The sequence below is a fragment of the Merops nubicus genome, unplaced genomic scaffold, assembly GCF_000691845.1.
Source record: "Merops nubicus isolate BGI_N331 unplaced genomic scaffold, ASM69184v1 scaffold5877, whole genome shotgun sequence".
NCBI lineage: Eukaryota > Metazoa > Chordata > Aves > Coraciiformes > Meropidae > Merops > Merops nubicus.
Window position 1 is genome coordinate 55,100 of NW_008620869.1, and position 19,828 is coordinate 74,927.

At 37.3% G+C, this 19,828-nt stretch overlaps 1 protein-coding gene across 1 annotated transcript in view; it reads left to right on the top strand.

The window, feature by feature from the left end:
• The window catches only part of LOC103776713 (thyrotropin-releasing hormone-degrading ectoenzyme-like), a gene marked incomplete at its 5' end in the record, with an annotated part of 85,651 nt that overhangs the window by 53,780 nt on the left and 12,043 nt on the right, over positions 1-19,828 (top strand). The window contains 3 exons of the mRNA XM_008944235.1: positions 7,534-7,681; positions 9,811-9,908; positions 10,403-10,510. Coding sequence (XP_008942483.1) covers positions 7,534-7,681; positions 9,811-9,908; positions 10,403-10,510 — 354 coding nt within the window. The remainder of the gene's footprint in view (positions 1-7,533; positions 7,682-9,810; positions 9,909-10,402; positions 10,511-19,828) is intronic.

Consider the following 19,828-nt stretch of genomic DNA (forward strand, 5'->3'; position numbering starts at 1 on the left):
GAGTGGAAGGGCTGTTGCTTTCTACCCTTACCAACAAAATCATCAAGAAAGAAAACAAATAACATTTTTAATAATTGAATAGTCTGAAATGGATATCTATTAGGCCCTCAAATACATTGACATTTCTTCAGTTAATTTAAGTGTGTGAATAACATGCTTCTCAAAAATTAGGGTTTTGTGATGATGAGAAAGGTGACATACCTAACTCACTGGATAGTCTTAATTTTTACCAGTGAGGTTATTCCTTTTCATCTTGCAGTACTCTTTTTTAATTAATCTTTTTTTTTGTATAGGAAAGTAGAGGAAAGGAGAGATACTGAACTCCAGATGGAAGGAATTTTTGTTAAATTTTTACGAAAACAGACTTTTAAATTTTTTTTTTTTTTTCAACAAAGGTGATTAATTCAAATTAATGTGAGCCTTTACTTGCATGGCAAGTCAAAAACTGTGCAAGATAATTTAAGCCACATGATACTGTGATAATTACACTGAATTTGAACTATTCTTTGTCGGATGCTTCAAATGCTCTTCTGTGGAGTTAAATGTCATTTGAAGAGTCCTCAAATATTTTGCATGTAAGAAAACATAATAATAAGCAGGCTTCACTTAAACTTGTCATAATCCCTGAGTCCTTTGATGGTGGAGAGATTGAATGTTGATTATATTTAGTACTTAAAATGAGCTTGTAAGCTAAATGCTGCTGTTGTATTTATTCCTGTCCTGTTTACATGGAATTCCATAGCTGGTACAAATCATAATGCCTCCATTAAGTCACTTTGGACGTCATAGAAAAGCATAGTCCTTATCTGGTCCTAAGTCAACCCAACCCTGGAAGTGAACAATAAGGTAGATTATTCTTTGGTACTGGGGATCACAGCGACTTTTTTACAGATTGCCCATTAGTTTTATATGAGAAAACATCCTTTTTCCAGCTTCCCTTTTTGCACATGGTCATCATAAATTTTTCATCTCTGACTTCCCAGTTTTGCAGGAGTTAAAGGTGAAGTCTGTGACTATAAGAGTTATTTTCCCAGTTGCATGAGTTGCCTTGCTCAAAGCATTTTTTTAACGTGTCAGGATTCAACATACCTGCTTTTACTTAGCTGCTGAAGAACTCCTGTTAAAGCACTGTGGGAAAGAATATCCCGAGTACATCAGTAGGGGCACCAGTCCTTGGTAGGCCCAGAAGAAATTAAGAGGGTTAGAAAAAGCCAAATACAGTAAAATTTAAATGTTCATTGGCACTGAGTTTCTCTGTGAGTTCTTCTAATCCACACACTTTCCTACAAAGATGCCTAAAATGACACACCCTTGCCTAAAAGGACGAATCAATGAATAAGAATCCTAACTTACTGCCCCCTTTATGGGTTAATGAGTATAGTCAAATTATTCAGATATTGCACATGCACAGAAACAGAACTGAAGTTAATCTGAGTTGCACATCTATGTTCTGAAGAGCTGCATTTTCCCCCTTCAAAATTATGCAGACAGAAAGCTAGTCATGTTTTATGTATTTCATAAGAAACAGATGATGCAGGGTGAGTTTTTAACCAGCAGCAAGTAAATCACCTCATTTCCATTGTTTCAACAGTGCAGACCAGTTTGCTGCCAGCTTGGATTTTCTAATTTTGATTTAAACCCATGACTTATAATGACTTTGTTGGGTGGTGGGACTAAGGGATTTATGGTGCACTTGTGTGTGGGACTGTCATCACTGTACGGCAGCCCTGTCGCTTTTGTGACAGAGTCTGTTTGACTGGTGCTGGATTTATGATAGAAATAATTCAGAAGAGAGTAATAATTTTCCCTTGGCAATTACACTACCATTTGGTACTTTGTCCCTAAGGGGAAAATGAATGTGCTGGGATCTGTCCATAAGTTCAACAGCGCAGTGTAAAGAACAAATCAAGGTCAGAATGCAGCTGAATACACACTGATGTTTCATAATATAATCTAGATCTCCTACTTTTATCTGACTCATTAAAAGATCATGTAATTTAAAGATTATTTTTGATTGCTATGAGATTTTTAGTGGGAATTCTTTGTGAGGCATATTTCGTTACTGTGTTCAATGCTTTCTTTTTCTGTTCATTCCTTCTTTGTAGCAATGGCCACCCTGGAAATTTCTTCAGTGTAAGCAGGATCGTACCTTGCTAAGGGTTGCTTACAATATTATGTAATGTCATAAACCACTTAATATATATATATAACTTTTGAAAGATCTTTTTCCACCTCTGCCCTTGTAAAAATGGGGTTATCACCTTTCTACCACAGTTCGTCAGCAATCTCTTTAAGCATTAAAAACCCGCTGGACCAGGATGTTTGTCTAGAGGTAATTTGTCTAATAACTAAAACAGATCTCTTTGCAAGTCTGCACTCCTGTTCTCCACTTCAGCAGGCAACTGTGAAATTAGGTATGCAGGTGATAAGACATATCTCATGTGGTACCATGTTTCTGACACATACTAAAGTTCTCATGTGTAACAGTGGCTACAGAATGATTGGCATGCTGATAAGCTAGTGAGTAAAGGCTATTATATAAAGTGATAAAACAACAAAGCATCTCAAATGTGATCTTTTTGGTTAAATTTTCCTTTTGTAGTCACATTTTTTGTGACTCAGTATGGAGAACGCTGGCTTAACAATAGCTTGTAGAGGCTCTTAAAGTTTTAAATCTGGACTCCTTTCTGTGTGACTAGTGATGTCAATCAAAACCCTCTAATCTAGAATGCTGTAAAGAGGGACCCCTGCTTTCTGTAGTTTATGTGGAAGCTACATAAATAACAGTTCATTTTGGATATGTTGGTACTCTTCTGTGAATGTTTACAGACCAAAAGACTGGAGTCTTAATATAAGTCTTATATATAATATAATATTCTTCTTATCATGCCACTGAGAAGAGAAATACTGAAATTTTTGTGCTTCTAGGATATCCATGGCTAGAAGCCTTTAGAAGCAAAACTAGACACATTTCTGTCAGAAATGGTATTGGTATGAATCTGCTTTGGGTAGGGGAACCTGCACTTGAGGAACACTTAACATGAACATCAGTATGCATTCAGCCACTATTCACAGAATTAACACTGTTTGATTTGACTATTTTACCTGTTAGGATACTTGCCAAAACTATCCCAGATTCCTATACGGAATATTTTTGGTTGTAGATAAGTGCTTGCTAACATTCTCAGGTGGCTACTGGAGACATACCTGGAGGAACAATGTAACTGTTTCAGACCAGACATAAGAGTGGACATCACAGTATTTCTGTGGTGTTTATCTTTGTTACCTGGTTTCAGTATAGCCCATAATCAGTTATTCCCTGAGTGACAGACAATATTTCAGTTTTCCTCCAAGATGGCTAAGCTGGAAAAGAACATTGTCTCATAGCCCTGGCTCTCAGGACTTTGGCAGGCATTATCTGATAGTGCTTATACTGGTCTTTAAGGATAGCAGTATGATTGATGGCTAAAAAGACACAAGAAAAATGAGGATTTCTATCACTGACCTTCCAATGACATTGTTGGAAGAGAGTGATAAATCAAGCTGCATGTCTGGGGTATGTACTTCATTTAGGTTATATTCTGTAGTCTTTGAGTAAATATTTCTAGACAATTATATGACAGGGAAATTAGTTTACGTTTTTCCCTTTGATGGGAAGGTGGCTACTGTTACTTCTATTATTATTATAATGATAATTGTTAAACATTTCCGTTGAACATTTCGATAGGTCTTCCATCAGAGTTCAGAGAGATACTCTGAACAGAATCATTCTCTGTTCTGTCTTCCTTCTTCATCTTAATTATTACTGTCCTGCTCTGTAAATGACACACTATTTCAATTAGCAGTTGTCAGCCAGCTGATAGTGTCTGTTTGTCACAAGTCTTGTGACACTAGTGAGTCTTGACCATTCTTTCCTATTTTGCTGTATGCAAAAATTTTGCTTTTGATGACCGGATGCTGTGCAACCATCTTTGAACTTAGTTCTTCCAGGGTAGTGAAGGAGAATCCTAGAAGTATGCCAGCACCCCTTGGCTGGTGAATGAGTTTGCCACAGTTCGAGTGAGCCAGTACATCTTTCTGGATGTAGTATCCCCTGTGAAAGAAGTGTCTTGGAATCAGTCTTAGTGCTGGACAAGCCTTTAGTGTAATGTAAAAGAGTACCCATGAGCTAAAATAAAAAGTTTAAGAAACCAGCTGCTGTGCTTTTTTGAAGATGCAGGATACTAGAGCATAATTCGCCCCACAGTCATGCTTCTTTGGCTAGTTTCTGTCTTCTGCTGACCTGGTTATCATGGTTATCAGGAAAATTCACACTGGTAGTAGATCTGTGATGTGGATTTGAGGACATTTTATCCATTTTATGGGTCGTGGTTTATCTCTTTTATGGTTCAAGGTGAAGGCTTCTCCTTATATCCTATTTTCTCAATATGAATGCCAAAAATTAGCAGCCATAGTATTTGGCCTTATCCTTAACGAACTCTTTCCTTTTTTCTTGTGAATGAAAATATTCCTCAAGCTTTTTAAGCTGTAGTATACATTTAATATTTTATAACATGTATGTTGTATACCACATTTTACACAGAAAGGTAAAACAATTAATGAACTAACTGCTTACTGCCTCTTGACAGAAACTATTTAATGGCAAATAGTCTGGGAGTGCAATGTATTTGGAATGAGAGGTTCATAAACATAGCATAGTGGCTGAGGGTAGAAGAATAGGGCTATCATGGTATTCTGTAGATGTCCAGACAATAAAATAGTGTAGAATACAGGGCAAAGCACTTTTGTTTCCTCTAGGGAAGTGCTCCTATCTTAACTGCCACTGTAGGAGAGTTTTAGATACGTCTCTGCTCAAGTTCCGTCAGAGGTCCAGTCTAACAACAGTACTTGAAGCACATATGCCCAGCATGAACTGACAGAGAGTTCAACGTATAGCAGCCATAACCACCTTCTCTCAAAAGCATGATCTGGAGTGATGAATTTGTTGTCATTTATATAATAATACGTAATTTTTAATATATAAATTATGTAATAATGTCAACCACAAGGATCTCCTCTCATCCCCATCCCTGCTATCAGGTCTGATTCTGTTGGTGTGGGGGGTTGACTTTGATGATACTGTGAAGAACCTGTTCAAGGATCATACTGAGAAAGAGAAGGAAGTTTAGTCTTAAACAGGAAAAACTCAGACTTTTCCATAGTCTGTTTTTGTGAGAAGGAATATACCTTTAGGGAAACAATAGGAAAAGTGAGAGATGGGGAGAGGCAGGCAGAATTGAGTGGGCTGATAAGTTTGGAAGTTGGAAGCAGTGAGTGATGAGAGTAACAGTTTCTGTTGTGAACAGGATGAGTATCATCAGCTAAGAATCATGATTTGGAAAGTGATTAGGAAGGCTGAGAGCTCAGGAATAAGACAAATTTCTCTGAGTTCACTTATGTGTCTTTGCAGAGAAGTTAAGCTTAAAAAGAAATAATTGGTTTGTTTTGCAGTGATGATTTCCCTTTTGCACTTAGCATAGAGAGATTTAATTTTGGAAGCATGATCCTAAATGTCCATTAGTGCAGCTATAATAAACATTCATCTGTTTATTCCTTAAGCAGCATGTTTCCTAGAGCTATTCCTCCTGTTCCTTACTCCACAATTTCTCATGTCAATCAAATTATCAGTAATAATAATCACAAATCCCATTAGGAACTAATTACATATATGCAGCTTCAAGTTAGTTTACCTCTTTGCTAACATTACCTCCAGGATTTTTAACTGCAGTCAGTTCAGCTTGCTTCCGGTTTCATTAATTATAGTTACTCATCTTTACAAAGTGTTAAGACCTAGAACTCATCTTAATGATATTTTGCTGCTTCAGAAGTAAGAAGGACCTATAAAATGGAGTATCTGTCTTTATGTTCAGATCCACCACCCACACTAAGGCCTCCACCATTCTCATTTCAAATCTGTTCAGTTCCCAAGTGACATGGTGAGCTCTCCAGGTGGTCTTGTTTTTCTTGTGTGAGTATGTGCTGTAACTGGGGTTGAGAATGGAGTCTTGCTGACAAAATGCGGACAAAGATGGCATAAAGCAGGCTGGAGAGTGGGTCATCATAAGGATATGGGAGAGATACTTCTGAAAGCTGTTGCGTGAGCTCACTTCTATCCCAAGAACATGAAGGGAACAGGGTGTAATTCTTCCAGTAGAAAGTCTGAAAAACAGTAGCTTGCTGGATGTGGTACACCTTGCAAGGAAACTGGTTATGGACGGTACCAAAAAAGATTAATTTATTTCAAATATTTCAGCAAATTAGTTTTTATATGCTGTTACAACTGAGATAAAAATTTATATCAACATGTATGTGTTGGTTCATTTCCATAATAATCTGTGTAATTTTGTTTACTATATGCATACATCTCTTTCCCAGACAGATATGGAAATTAAGGTGAACATTTGCAACCAACAAGTAGAAAAAAATAGTCTATGAAGATATATCATAATGTAGCCTATATTAAATTGAAGCTTGTGGAATCCAACTTGCTGACTTTAAGTGTTTAATGAAAACAGAATAATTATCTCCTCTCTAGGCAGGTAGAGAACTCCTTTGGGATTTAAACACATGCATCAGGAGAAGAATAGACCTGTCTGTTTCTGGCAAGTTCACACCCACAGGGCTATACTTCGTTTCTGCAGTCTGGATAGTTAAGAAAAATGCTGTTCTGAAAAAGAAAATGAGAACAAATCCTAAAGCGTGATGTTCCCTCTACTCAGTTTTAAGCAGCAACTGTACTGTACTTTACTTGTAAAGCTATCAATTTAAAAAGCATTCCTGAAACTCCCATAAACTCCTTCCCTTTCAGGGAGAGGTCTTTTATGACTGTAAAGGAGTGGTACAAAATTTTAGCTGATTGAATTATAAACATCTGGAAAAGACAGTTTATGTGGAAAGTGCTGGAACATCCTTAACTAAAGTGATGTCACAGGATGCCACTTCAGTTTTATAAAATAAGTCAATTCAAAGTGGCTTAAGGTGGATAGAAGACAAGGCAGTGCTAAAGGAGAGAGAAATCGTGGGGAGGATAAGCGAAACTAAAGATGTTTCTTCACCACTAGTTCTTACTAGTTGCCTGTGGCCAGTAGAAATGTTCTCTAAAGCAAAATGCCTTGGGCTGTTGATTTTATGCAGGCAGCTTCCTGTCTTACAGATCAGCAAAGCAACATCTTCCTTTTGTTTTTACTTAAAGTCAGTTACTTCATTGCTCATGTCTTTTATAGCCACAGGAATCCATATAAAGTAATGATAACTTGTCTAGATTTCTTTCATATGTACTTATGCCTTCCTTCATCCGATAAATATGCTTGCATATGCGTTGGGAGAGACTGTAAGTTCCTGGTTTTTGTAAGGTTGACTTTTATGTCATTATAGTGTGGTGAGTTTATTGTGTTTATCTGCCTTTTAATTTCATCTGGAGAAAAAAGAAGTCATTTTCCCTCATCATGTATCTTCTGCAAAACCAATTTAATACTAAGTTCTTTTATTGTGCAGAGCTGGTTATTTGCCTCAGAATATTCCTTTGGAGATTATCAGATACCTTTCAGAGGAGAAGGATTTTCTGCCTTGGCATGCTGCCAGCCGTGCTCTTTATCCTCTGGATAAATTACTGGACCGCACAGAAAACTACAACATCTTCAATGTAAGAGATAGAACCTTCCTCCACTCCCTTCCACTTCTCTCCCTTCTCTTCCTTACACCCTTGTCCCTTCCTTCTGCTCTTTCTTCCTCCCTTTCCTTCCATTGCCAAGAGTTGAGCTATTCCCCAGTCAACTGTAAATGACCTAGGGATATTAGCTTTCTTCCTAATTACTCTTTATTTAAACATAGCAATTGTTAAACTTTGGCTCATTTGCATTTGAGCACTGGTAACTGTTGTTTGAGGCATATATGATTAGTAGAAGGAAGGTAATTATCCTTTCTATAAAATATTATGACAAATAAAGTATTTCACTTAAAAGAGCCAGAGTAATATATTTCCAGATTTTCTCTTTTGAGGAGCCCCACAGCAATATTTAGATTGATGCCCAAGCTCAGCAAGGACACCAAATGCAACTGAACAGGATGCATGCAACTGAAGTGAAGATTTGTAGTCATTACTTAATCCAAAAAGCCATGGTGAATTCATTGCAGTTACCTTAATTAACAAGGATTAGATCGTCATTGAATCAAAAGCCCTTTCATAATTGGGTCCAAAGGGACAGCAGTAACAGCTACCAGTAGATAATTAAGATAGACATGACAAACATTTTAACATTTTACCTGAAATTAAGAAAAAAAGATTGTAGCTATGCTGAAGCATGTTGCACAAATTACACAGGATGTGATTGGAGCTTGCAGCCAGTGGCAATTAGAAACTCCTCAGGTTTTTTATTCACTGTGAATTTTATTTAGTCTACATATTTTCAGTGGCCAACATACTGTAATGTTATATGAAGGAACTCTCTAAAGCCTGAAATTCTTAAGGGTGCTTTTTTGTTCTTAAGCATATATTTGCTTGTGTGTGTGTGTGTGTGTGTGTGTGTGTGCCCACAGAAACACATGCTCAGAGAGCAGGAAGCTAATCGTGACTGGATGTATGTATACGTAGAAGTACATACATATGTGTGTGTATATCTATATACACACATACACATAGCTAGCTGCTGACATGGAAATTTATTACTGTAGAACATCTACTACAGATTAATAACACTGAAATTCTTTATGAACTGACCATGTAGGCCTACTTGCAAACCACAGCCATAATATAAAATAATGTTGAAATAATTTGCGTGTTTATCCTGTTAAATGCACAGAAAAATTCTTACGAGTCTGCCATTGCTGTTTACTTTTTAAACATGGCTGTGTAGAGAAAACACAATTTTAATAAATAAAACCAGTAAAATTTACAGCTGGGTTGTGTTTTATCAGTGCTGATGAGAGCTTTGAAAGCCAAGGTGATAGCAGAGGAAATAAAGTCTTTTTAGTCATAGGGTAACACATCTCCTACAGAAAGCTGAACTATGAATCTCATTTTGTGTTGACATCATATATACATGCCTGTGCATCCGCAATAATAAAATAAATGCTCTCCTGTCTGGTTCTTTATATCTCAGCTCTCATTTTCAAATTGGTGAATTCCACTGGCAAAAGATTACACTGAATACAATAACAGTGGTTTTCTTCACAATTGGTCAGAATATGGAACTATGTCTCCTGTGTAAAACACAAAAATAACTGAAATAGATTTTGGGCTTATTTTGTTCTTTAAGCACACCAAGAAACCTAAACTTAAAGCATGGTATCATTAAGTGTACCAGGCTTATTTGCGGTCACATTGTTCTGTATTCTGAAGTCAGTTTACTGTACTTATGTAATGTAATGCCATGGCTCTGAATATTAAAACAATATTCTTTTAAAAGTGAACATTCACAGTGTAGTCAAGGTTGGCCATAGAATAGAAATTAAGCTGTTAACACTCTTGTGGCTTTCCAGCCATATATTGTGAGTTCCAAATGCATGTAAGAAACTTTTTTAATTGATAGGTTTTATAACAATAAATTGTCTTGTACTAGTCATCTAATCAAATATCTAATGTACAGATTACTTCTACCTGTAGCAGTAAAGGAAGATTATAGTGGACTAGTTGTTTTATGAAAGGCAAATCAAAATCTTTGGAAAGTTGAACAGTATTTGAGGGTAGAAAGAGAGAAAAAAGTCAGTAGTATTTCAATTGCGAATAAATAAAATAAATGTTAACATTAACTATACTTTTGTTTCCCCCCTCAGGAGTATATTTTAAGACAAGTTGCATCAATGTATCTCAAGCTGGGATGGCCAACGAGTAATTTAAACAAATCGCTTGTTCAAGCATCATACCAACATGAGTACTGTTCTATTTCTTTTTCTATTCTTTGTTTGCAGGAGATAGTTTTAATAATGCACTCTCATAAAATTTGGTGTCATCTTCAGCAAGTCATTGTTTCCTAGCTTTGTCATTGTTCTGCTTTTCCTTTCTGGGTCAGAGAGAGAGCAGCAAGATGCTGTGAGATGAATTCCTCTTGCCTGAATTTGGAGGACATGATTTCCTAAGCCTTAATTTAATATTTGACTGCACTGGATATTTAAGAACTTGTAGTCATGTGACCAGAGAGGGCAGGAAGAGTGCCTAAGTGTAAATGGGGGCTGATTTCGGTCCACAGCCTTTCTTTACAGCAGCAGCTGTAGACATTAAATTGACACTGAAATTTGTATTGCTGGATACATAGCTTTGCTACAGTGCCCAGCTATCAGTTGCTGCCACTGTAATAAGAAATAGCTTTTTGTAAACGTTCAAACACATCTGTTAATGCAGCCTTATTGCTTTCTTTAATTTGGACAGAGAGCTGCGTCGGGAAGTCATCATGTTGGCCTGCAGCTTCGGTAACAAGCACTGTCACCAGCAGGCTGCAACCTTAATCTCAGACTGGATTTCTAGCAATAGGAACCGGTGAGTGGAACTGGAATGTGTGTTTCCTGTGCCTCCTATTCAGAGGCAGTGCAGCTGGCATGGTGGTCTTCTCCTGCCTGCCCCCGTCCGCAGTGCCCCCTTCTGCAGAGCGCTGTGGGGGGAAGCAGAGGTCCCTGGCTCTTGTTTCATAATGTCTGTGGGGTTTCAGAATGGATTATCTGACTTTGCCTGTATGAGTGGGTGGAGGGGACACCCATGTACTCTCTGTCCACTCCTGATAAATTGCTGTCAGATAATTATATGCTAAAAGATGAGGGTTTTGAGGGGGAGTGTAAAAGAAGAAAGGTGAGTGAGCACTACATTGGCAGACAAACACAGAGCTTCTGTTGGGGCAGGAAATCAGCAGGTGCTGAGTGATTGAAGGTATGAGAGAGGTTAGAGGCAGAAGGATTGAGAAGAACAGAGGTGAAAGAATGCATTTGAGGGCAATGTTATGAACTACTTAAAGGTGAAGACTGAAAGTAATGTGATTCAGGAACACAAGGATAAGCTTGTGCAAGGTTTCAGAGAAGGGATCATATCATAGCTGATGTGTTGAGCATTCACAGCACTGTACTGGTCTGACCGTAAATATGTAAGGTAGGCTGCCCAGACACAGGTTTATTCAGCTAAGGAAAAGTTCATGGGCCAGGGATGGTGTATGAAGTTTATCTTTTAATGGCAACCATCTAAGAAATATTAAATTACTGAAAATACAAATATTTAAGTAAGTAGTGATCTATAGGCAATGGGGTAAGTACAGAATATAGGTTAAGACCATGACTTCTGGAGAAAGAATGATGGATTTATGTGGAATGTGGGTGTAAAAGGGTTTGTATAAGTACATCATATTATATTGTGGTTTAAGGGAAAATATTTTACTTTTAAGTAACAAAGAAAAACAGAAGAGGAAAGGTCTTTGATTTTGACATCCAGTCTTGCATTAACTCTACAAAAGGATCAGATCTCTGTAGACATATAGGCACATCTGATTGCTCAAAGACATTTTGGGCCACTTAGGTGTTTGTTTTCAATTACAATGTCTGTCTGTCTTTGTAATCTTTGAAAATCTTTTACAGGTCTACTCAGTTACATAAGTACCTGAATATCTTTTAAGACTAGCTATGAGGATAAATGGAAATTGCATTCCTATAGGATTTTGAAACTTCTGAAAAAAAATTATCTTGAAACTATAACTATGTACCTTTAAATAACATGTGTGTGAGAGTGAGGGTTTTCTTGTGTAAGGTATCAGATATATTTACTATGAAATAAATACCCCATGGTTTTATATTAATTCTTATCGTCAGCTGCAACAATTAGTATGAAACTATTCAAAGAGGAGATTAAAGAAAAAAGAATTGGAAACAATCTGCAAAAGTAATTTACTTAGATACTCATTTGCAAAATTAGTTAATCAAACCTAGCACCATCTATTAGCATGCACAGCAGTAGATTATTCAGTGCTAAAAAGCTGTCACCCTGCAAAGCTTTCTCCTACTCTGTGTCTTCATCCTTTCCAACTGGATTGAAGAAGGAGGCATCAGGGGAAAAAAAAAAAAGCTTAATGCTTTACTAACAATGGCAATAGAAGAAAGGAATAAATTTAAGGAGCCATCCGAAGATTCATCTTAGCCTTTCTATGGGGCCATTCTTGGGAGCAAAAGATTGTGGTTGCCAGCATATGACAAGTATTATGATAAAAGCATCACAGCGGGGGAGAGGAGAATAGCTACCAAGTTAAAGCAGTGCATTTCTCCAAAAGAATAGCACAGTTTTGAAAAATAACTGCAACAAATAATGTAATTACAGAATACAGATTGACAGTCAGCTGATAAATAGGGGTACAACTCGTAAAGAAGACAGAGATGTGTTTTTATTTATTTCTTAAGATTATAGGATTTGTTCAGTTCCCCACCCCAGAATTTACCAGTTGCTATCCTCAGAGCAGTCTCTCATACAGAATGTAACTAACATATGAGCAGACTCATCTCCTGTCTACTTACATTGAAATGACATTGCAAAGGCTACTTGTAAGAGCAATTCCACAGACATAAAATCAGCTTGTGTCTCACAGTAACATTGTAGGAGTCTGTCAGTGTTTCCTCTGGAATATTCAGATCCTTGCTTCGTCAGAGATACTCCATATCCCCTTTGCGTAGTTTAAACCAACTAAGACTGAAACTTGAAAGTAAAGCAGGGGCTGTTTTACCTGCTTTTCCCCCAAGAAAATGATGGTGATCTATAATCAGATTTTAATTAACATGATGCCTGAGTCATGCTTCTGCCTCTTTTAGCACTTCAGAGAGAGTAGCTAGCTCAAGTGTAAAGGGCAAGCAGATAAGTACAAGATACATGCAGAGAGCACGTCCAACAGGTGCCATTTTATATTCTTTCTCATCAGTCAAGTGTTTTGCTCAGTTTGATACCCTTAACAGCTGTTTGTGAATTTGCTGTAAACAGCCACCTTAGAATCTGTAGGAATCCCTCAGACCTTGTTACCTCACATAGAAAAGGAAACTCATGCTGCTTGCCTTTCTCCAGACTTCTCTGACAACTGATGAGGAAAGCTGCTGACAGGTAGAAAACTATATGTATCCTTTCCTGTTCCACTCCTCAATCAGCAATGAGTAAATTTGTGTCTGCTGAAAACTGCTCTAAAAGTTCTTGTAGGTGTCCCTCCCTCTTCTCAAACAGAACAAAGACATGGACCGATGTGTTGCAGAAAGCCTAGTCTTAGTGAGTTTGCAAAGCCAGAGCATGAAGACAGATCTCCAGTTGCTCAGAGGTATTTTATATACAGGTAGAATTTGAGTTTGACTGGGAGTGTAAAAGCAAAGGCTAATATGCAACCTTTCCACCCAACCCCTCCCAAAAACCTTATTCTGGAAGGTGAGATGTTCCATACAAAGAGCTAATTCATAATCAGTGCATGCTGGAAGAAGCACAAATTCTTCAAAGCAGTAGACCCCAAAATGAGACTATGGAATTAGGCTTGCATCCTGAGGTTGTAATCAATACAAAATTAGGATAGTATTAAATTAATATATGGTACTAAATAACACAGAAATGCACAGGCTGTATATAATGAAGGAGTTTTTTGATTCCCTGGCAGTTACTGCAGTTGAAGTTTGAATACGTATACCAGAGAATGTGTGATTAATAATAATGTAGAAATGCTAAAATTCATAACTTTTAAGCTATGTTTTTAATCTTTTTAGAAGTTCTTTTGAAACGTATTTTCTGTTTTACTTGTAGCATTTAATTATGGATAAAGTGTTGGTTATTAAACAAATACAGTAACGTCTAACTATTTTACCACCATATGCCTGCAGTTGGTATGGTTTTTAGTAATTATATTTAGTCTGGTAGTCCAGAAATTAATTAACATCTACTTTTCACTGTAGGGGATTGAAATAATCATAATAATCAGTTACTGTTTGTAATTACATGTTCTTTACTGTGCAAATAATTTGCCACTGTTCACCAAGTAAAATAACGGTCATTCATAGCACAAAGCCAGAGATCTTCTTAGTATTTCCAGCACGGTTTCAAAAAAGCCATTAGATTTCTAACTGTAGCACTGCAAATTTTTCTTATGGAATTGGTGGAAAAATAAACCATACATGTGATCTGCAACTGTGGCTTCCATGCATGAAAGTGGAATTCAGCTGAGAGGCTTGAAGGCTTGAATTTCTAAAGTGACTTAGGTGTTGCAGTGCTTCATTTTCCATCCTGATTCACAGAACAGAATCAGACACTTCCTACAGGGGGATTTGGAAACCTCTAGATGAAGCTGGTGTTGGCCACCCTGCTGATTGAAAAGCCTCTTAATATGAGACTGTAAAGGGAGAGCGTGCCCACTTAGGGTCCAACATACAGGTAGAAATGTACCTGTGTCAAATGAATATATAAATGGCAATCAGAGAATTAGGATTCCTTGCAGAAGTTGCCTTTCAAAACTGTCACTAAAGCCAGAAAGGTCCTTTTCAAACACAGCTGGCAGAGAAGCTACTCCTCAACCCTCTTTAAACACTACTACTGAGATTGGGGCAGAATTTCAGTTTAGTACTTCAGCCCTGCATCTGCAACATGCAGAAGACCACACTGATGACCTGTCACTGTCGTGTTTGGGACAGTACGAAGACTCTGCAACGCACTTTACTCCTCTAGTTGAAGCTCAGCCACTAGGTTTACTTCATTAGCAAAAGCTCTCCAGCCTAAAGATGAGATCATTCATCTGAGGGAGGGAGGCTTGAGTACCTGAAATACCAGGATTGCTTAGTATGCAGAGGACTTTAGGTGTTACTGCTCACTACCACTTTTGCAGGGCAGAATGTGGTGCTAAAACAAGGAACATAACTCTAAAAAAGAAGTTTGGCTCTACAAGGAGCAACCTAAACCCATAACATCAAATGTAGAAGAGGCTGTAAGAAGACATCTGGTTTTACTGCTTTACAAACTGGCATCATATTTTAATCCCTGCAGATGTTAAACAGGCAGTGATTATTTCTTTCAGCTGAAAACCTGAGATTAGACCTCAAGGTGTGTCTTACAGTCATAATCAATGAATTAAAAGTAATTTTGCTCTTTTTAAATGGCTGATGGCTCCAGTACCTTTTGCTTGAAGGTCTTCATTGACTTCTAACATGATAATTGATATGAAAATAAATTAACAGAGTGATTTTCACTCTGTTAAGTTGGGTATATGCTACTCCTGTATTGGAGCAATAAGAATCCTTGAAACTTCAATGCTGATAGTCTCAAGACTACAAACCTAGTAGAAAATACATCAGCATGTTAAAATTTTGTTTGTCATTTGAGAATGTATGTTTACTGGGATTCAGGAAACAGCAGAATGCTGTACAAGGAGGCTACTGTTGGCTGAAAATTAAGATGTTTGCTTCTACCTTCATTTAACTGAGCTCATCCCTGTGAAGCTCTTTCATGTGTGAAAAAATACATTATTCACACTCCTTAGATACAACAGCATTGTGGTTCAGCCTAAAAAATCAACAAAATTACCATACAATGCCTTCCTCATCTCGAGAATCAACCTTGTTAACCCCTTTAAATTTCCCTTCATATATTTTCTGAAAGAAAAACATGTTTCTAAGAGGATTAGCATTTTCAGATTTTCTGCCTTGGACAGAGTGAGAAAACATGTATTTTTGAGGTTTGGGAAAGAATACATGGAGAGCTGCTATCTCTAAGCTCCTGACAGGAGATATCCAGACGGGGAACGTGAATACACACTGTGATGGCTCAAAGCATAACTTACCCACAGACACAAGCATGTTTTTGCAAACCTCTCTGTGGGTGCAGGTGTGATTTTCTTCCAGCTACAGTTACCATCCATCAGCTACAGGTTGCCATGTACGTTTTTGCTGGCAAAGGGAACTGCGGATCTGTTCCTGACTGAAGCAAAGTTAGGCAGGATAGCATGAACATGTCAATACGTGCTAGAGCTGCTTTCAACTGAGACAGGTGATTGTGCCTTCAGCAGGAAAAGGTGTGCTTGAATTCTGGTTCTGTTAGCAGAGCTGTGATGTTGCTATTCTTTTGGTAATATGCAGCAGTGAGCAGTGGGAAATTATAGTATCACATCAGGTGCAATTACACGGTGATGCTTCTTTAAGATGTTACTGGACCTGTTGGAAGGCCCTTAGCTAATCACAGCCACTGCAGTGTGCTCATGTTTTTTTTTTTTTCTTCTTTAGAAATGTAACCATTGCTATTTATTGGTTTCTGTCTTTTAAATGGAAACAAAGTACCTTAATTAATTGCCCCAGTACCCCTAGAAAACTTAGAGTAAGTGTGTTTGATTGATCTGGGCTTTTTATCACTTCAGGGTGATTTTAGGTTTAATGCAGTTTTTGCTATTTTTCTGTCACAAGCACTCTGGTCGGTTTTGTTTACTTGGACTACTGCCTTGCAGATATCATAAATTGGAAAAAAAAAACCAAGGGAAAATCCAATATTCTACCACATCAGACTTGTGTAATGTGAGGGTTGCATTCTGATGTCTGCAAATATAAAGTCGCTTGTCCTTCTTGCACCTGTTATGTTGACCTTATGGTTGTTAACAGTCAGCTATTCCTTGATCAACAGAGCTAAGGTAACTGTGCTGTTTGATAAGTAGAACTAACGTTCAATACTTAGCTTCTTTGTAATACTTCTCTTTTTCCAATGCTGAGTGTATGTTCAGTCTATGCTTTCTAACATAAGAGGTGCACAGATGAATAGATGGTGTTTGCAGTGGAGTGAAGGCTGCTGAATTGAATTAGACTGAAGTCAACATCCATTCCATAGCCCATGGGTTAATGAAGTTTGCATTTGTCTGTCTTCATAAATGAACAGTGGAAACTGTGAGATGTTCCTGAATGCAAATGCAGATATTTTGAATCTGGTCTGGTCTCTAATCATCCAGGTTGTTCTGAGAAGTTTTAGGTGGTCAGGTGGGGTCAGACATCTCTGAAAAGAGAATATGCTATGGGTTTTCCTGTACAGTCTGTGGATTTCAAGTCATAACACATCTGTGTGTCATTTTACATTATAGATGAACCACTTTTGGTTACTAAAAAATGAAATGAAGATCTTGGATAATTGCATCCTAGTGTATAATTACCTCATTTAATCTTTTTAAGTGTAATAATGTGGATATGGGCTTTTCCAGTGACTTCTGTTTGCTACTTCTCACATTGCTGTGACTGTTAGGAACACTAGTTAATTCATCACATCTTAAGAAAGGTGGAAGTAATGAAGTAAGATTACTTCTATCACATACTTTGAACAAAGACCATGATAACCAACAAGCCTAATATGAGAGTACTAAATCTGCATACTTGTTTGTGTGGAATTTTTATTTCCCCTGCAAGGAGCAATGGATTAGTCTCCAACCACCTGCTTAAACTGGCAGTGTGCTTACCTGGATAGACCTTTAACTAATCGATGGAAATGCCACCAGAAAAACATATTGCACTGCAGGAGTGTACAGGATACTGTAACATGTCTATAAATGAAACTATCCATAGATCTGAGGGAGCAGTAAATAACAACAAATTACCAGTCATTAAATTAGATAATTTCAGTGAAGTCTGGCTTAGGTGATAGAAAATCAAATGCTTTTCCAAACAAAGCATTTTTTCTTTCCTTTTCCTCCTCCCTTGTTTTTCTCTTCAGTGCCTTGAGATACATAATTTTGTTGCTTTGTTTCATGTAGGCACACTAGTGCTATGGTCTTGCAAAAACTTATAAATGTACTTAAGTATAACCACCTACGTAAGTCTTTGTGGGAATGTGGTCAACAGGTTAATTGTTTGTGTTAGTTTCTTGCAAAAGGCAGTAGCTTTTTTCACAAGTTTGATGCCCACCAGCTATTTCTGGGAATCATTATCAGCAGAGATGGAAAAATGAGAGTTATTTTCATATTTTTCACACGTGAATGTCTGATAAATGTAAAACAATAAAATAGTTTCCTCCTATGTTCTCAACCCCTAGAAGTTTTAATTGCTGAAAAAATTTAAGCATAGCTATTCATGCATTTTGAAATGTTACTGGAGCTTTGCCAAGTAATGTCAGCCAATGTTGCTGAAGTGATTTAACTAATTAATAGGTTGTTAAAACATTTCAGCAGAATCTTGCACTCAAGTCAATAAAACTGTTTAAGGAGGAAGAAAATACTGTGAAACACACAAGGTAATCAAGGAGTTAGTGTTCTGAAAGACCATCTGAGAAGAGAGATTTCATCTTGTGAAAGACAAAACTCGGCTTTGTGGGGCAACTGGTTGAGGTAGCATTCTCACCTTTGAACTTCTGTGTATGGTCACAATAAAACGACCACATATGTACCTATTATGGATTAACAGTATTTAATTTCTATTCCTTAGAAGTTAGATAGATTGACCTAACATTCTGTGAATCTCCAATTTATCATTCAGGACTGACCTCTCCACAACATTGCAAAACAATTGCACAAAAAGAATCATATTTTTTGTTGCAAAAACTGGCCGGAAAGGACAAAACAAGACATATCTACTCAGAGATTAGTCTCACAAAGAAATGCTTAACTCAACACTCAGTCATTAAAATCAATGTTGAAGAGCTTGAGTGTGCTAGTCACATACTCAGTTACATGCATTCAGCTGTAGAAAGGGGCAGGAGCAATGACAGTGACCACTGCTTGAAGATTGATGTATTCTCTGCCTGCTTCAGCCAGACCCATGTGATACCTGGAGCTCAGGAGCACAGGACTGGGCCTGAGGAGAACTGTCGTCTGTGCATAGCATAGCTTTGCCACAGACACCCTGAGTAGCCACATCCTTGGCTAATATCCCCTGAATTCAGTGTGTGACAGCCACCTGCATGCCAAGCCCATCACAGCTCTGTCCCTCAGTTTTCAAGGGGAAGTTCTGCCCTTTTTCATCAGACTTGGTGTGTGCTGTGGCAGAGGATCCTCCCCTGCTTTGTGTGCCCAGTGGTGCCATCAACATGGCTTCTGGAGTTTGTAATAGAGAGTGGGAGTATAAACTTTGGGACTGCAGCCTTGAAGAATAAACTTTGTGCAGTGCTTTTCCTTGTAACAGAATCTGTATTACAGATCTGCCGACTAAGTACAAATACTTCATTGTTATTTCTTATCTAAGCCTTGTAACCTATTAAACAAGACTATAAATATAGTCATCAAGTAAAATAGGCTTAAGTTAAATGTTAAATAGTTGCAAAAATAAAGAATAATATTTCTGATTAATTTTCTTTGTCAGATAGTACCCTAAATTATATTGAAATTTGTCACTTAATCAAAGAACTGTCTAAACTGTGTGCAATTACATTTTAAAAAATTAGAACACAATTTGCCCAGAAGATAAATAATTACGGTCCAATTTTATAAGTGTATCTCCAATTGTCAGAACATACTTTAAATAGGAGCAAGTATGTAGCAATTAATTATAACTTAGAAGATTATTCTTAGCTCATTGTAGAGCTTTATTATTCACTCTTGAAAAAAAATCCCTGTAAAGGCACAGCACGATTTTAATTAATTTTTTTTCTGTTTAATTTTTAAGTTTTTTCCCAAAGTGTTTAATTTTTAAACATGAGCTCTGCTAGCTACATATTTCATTCTCACCATCATATCTTCTAAACAAGAAAAATAAAGTTAAATAAATTGGATCAGTATTCAAATAAAAGCTATTTGAAGTGATGCTTTCAAAAGTTAATCTTTATCTTTATTCTTCTGAAGTATCCATCAATCATATTAGCTCTTTAAAAATTAGAGCAGCCTTGAAGGCCCAGATGAAGTTTGGTATAACAAGAGTG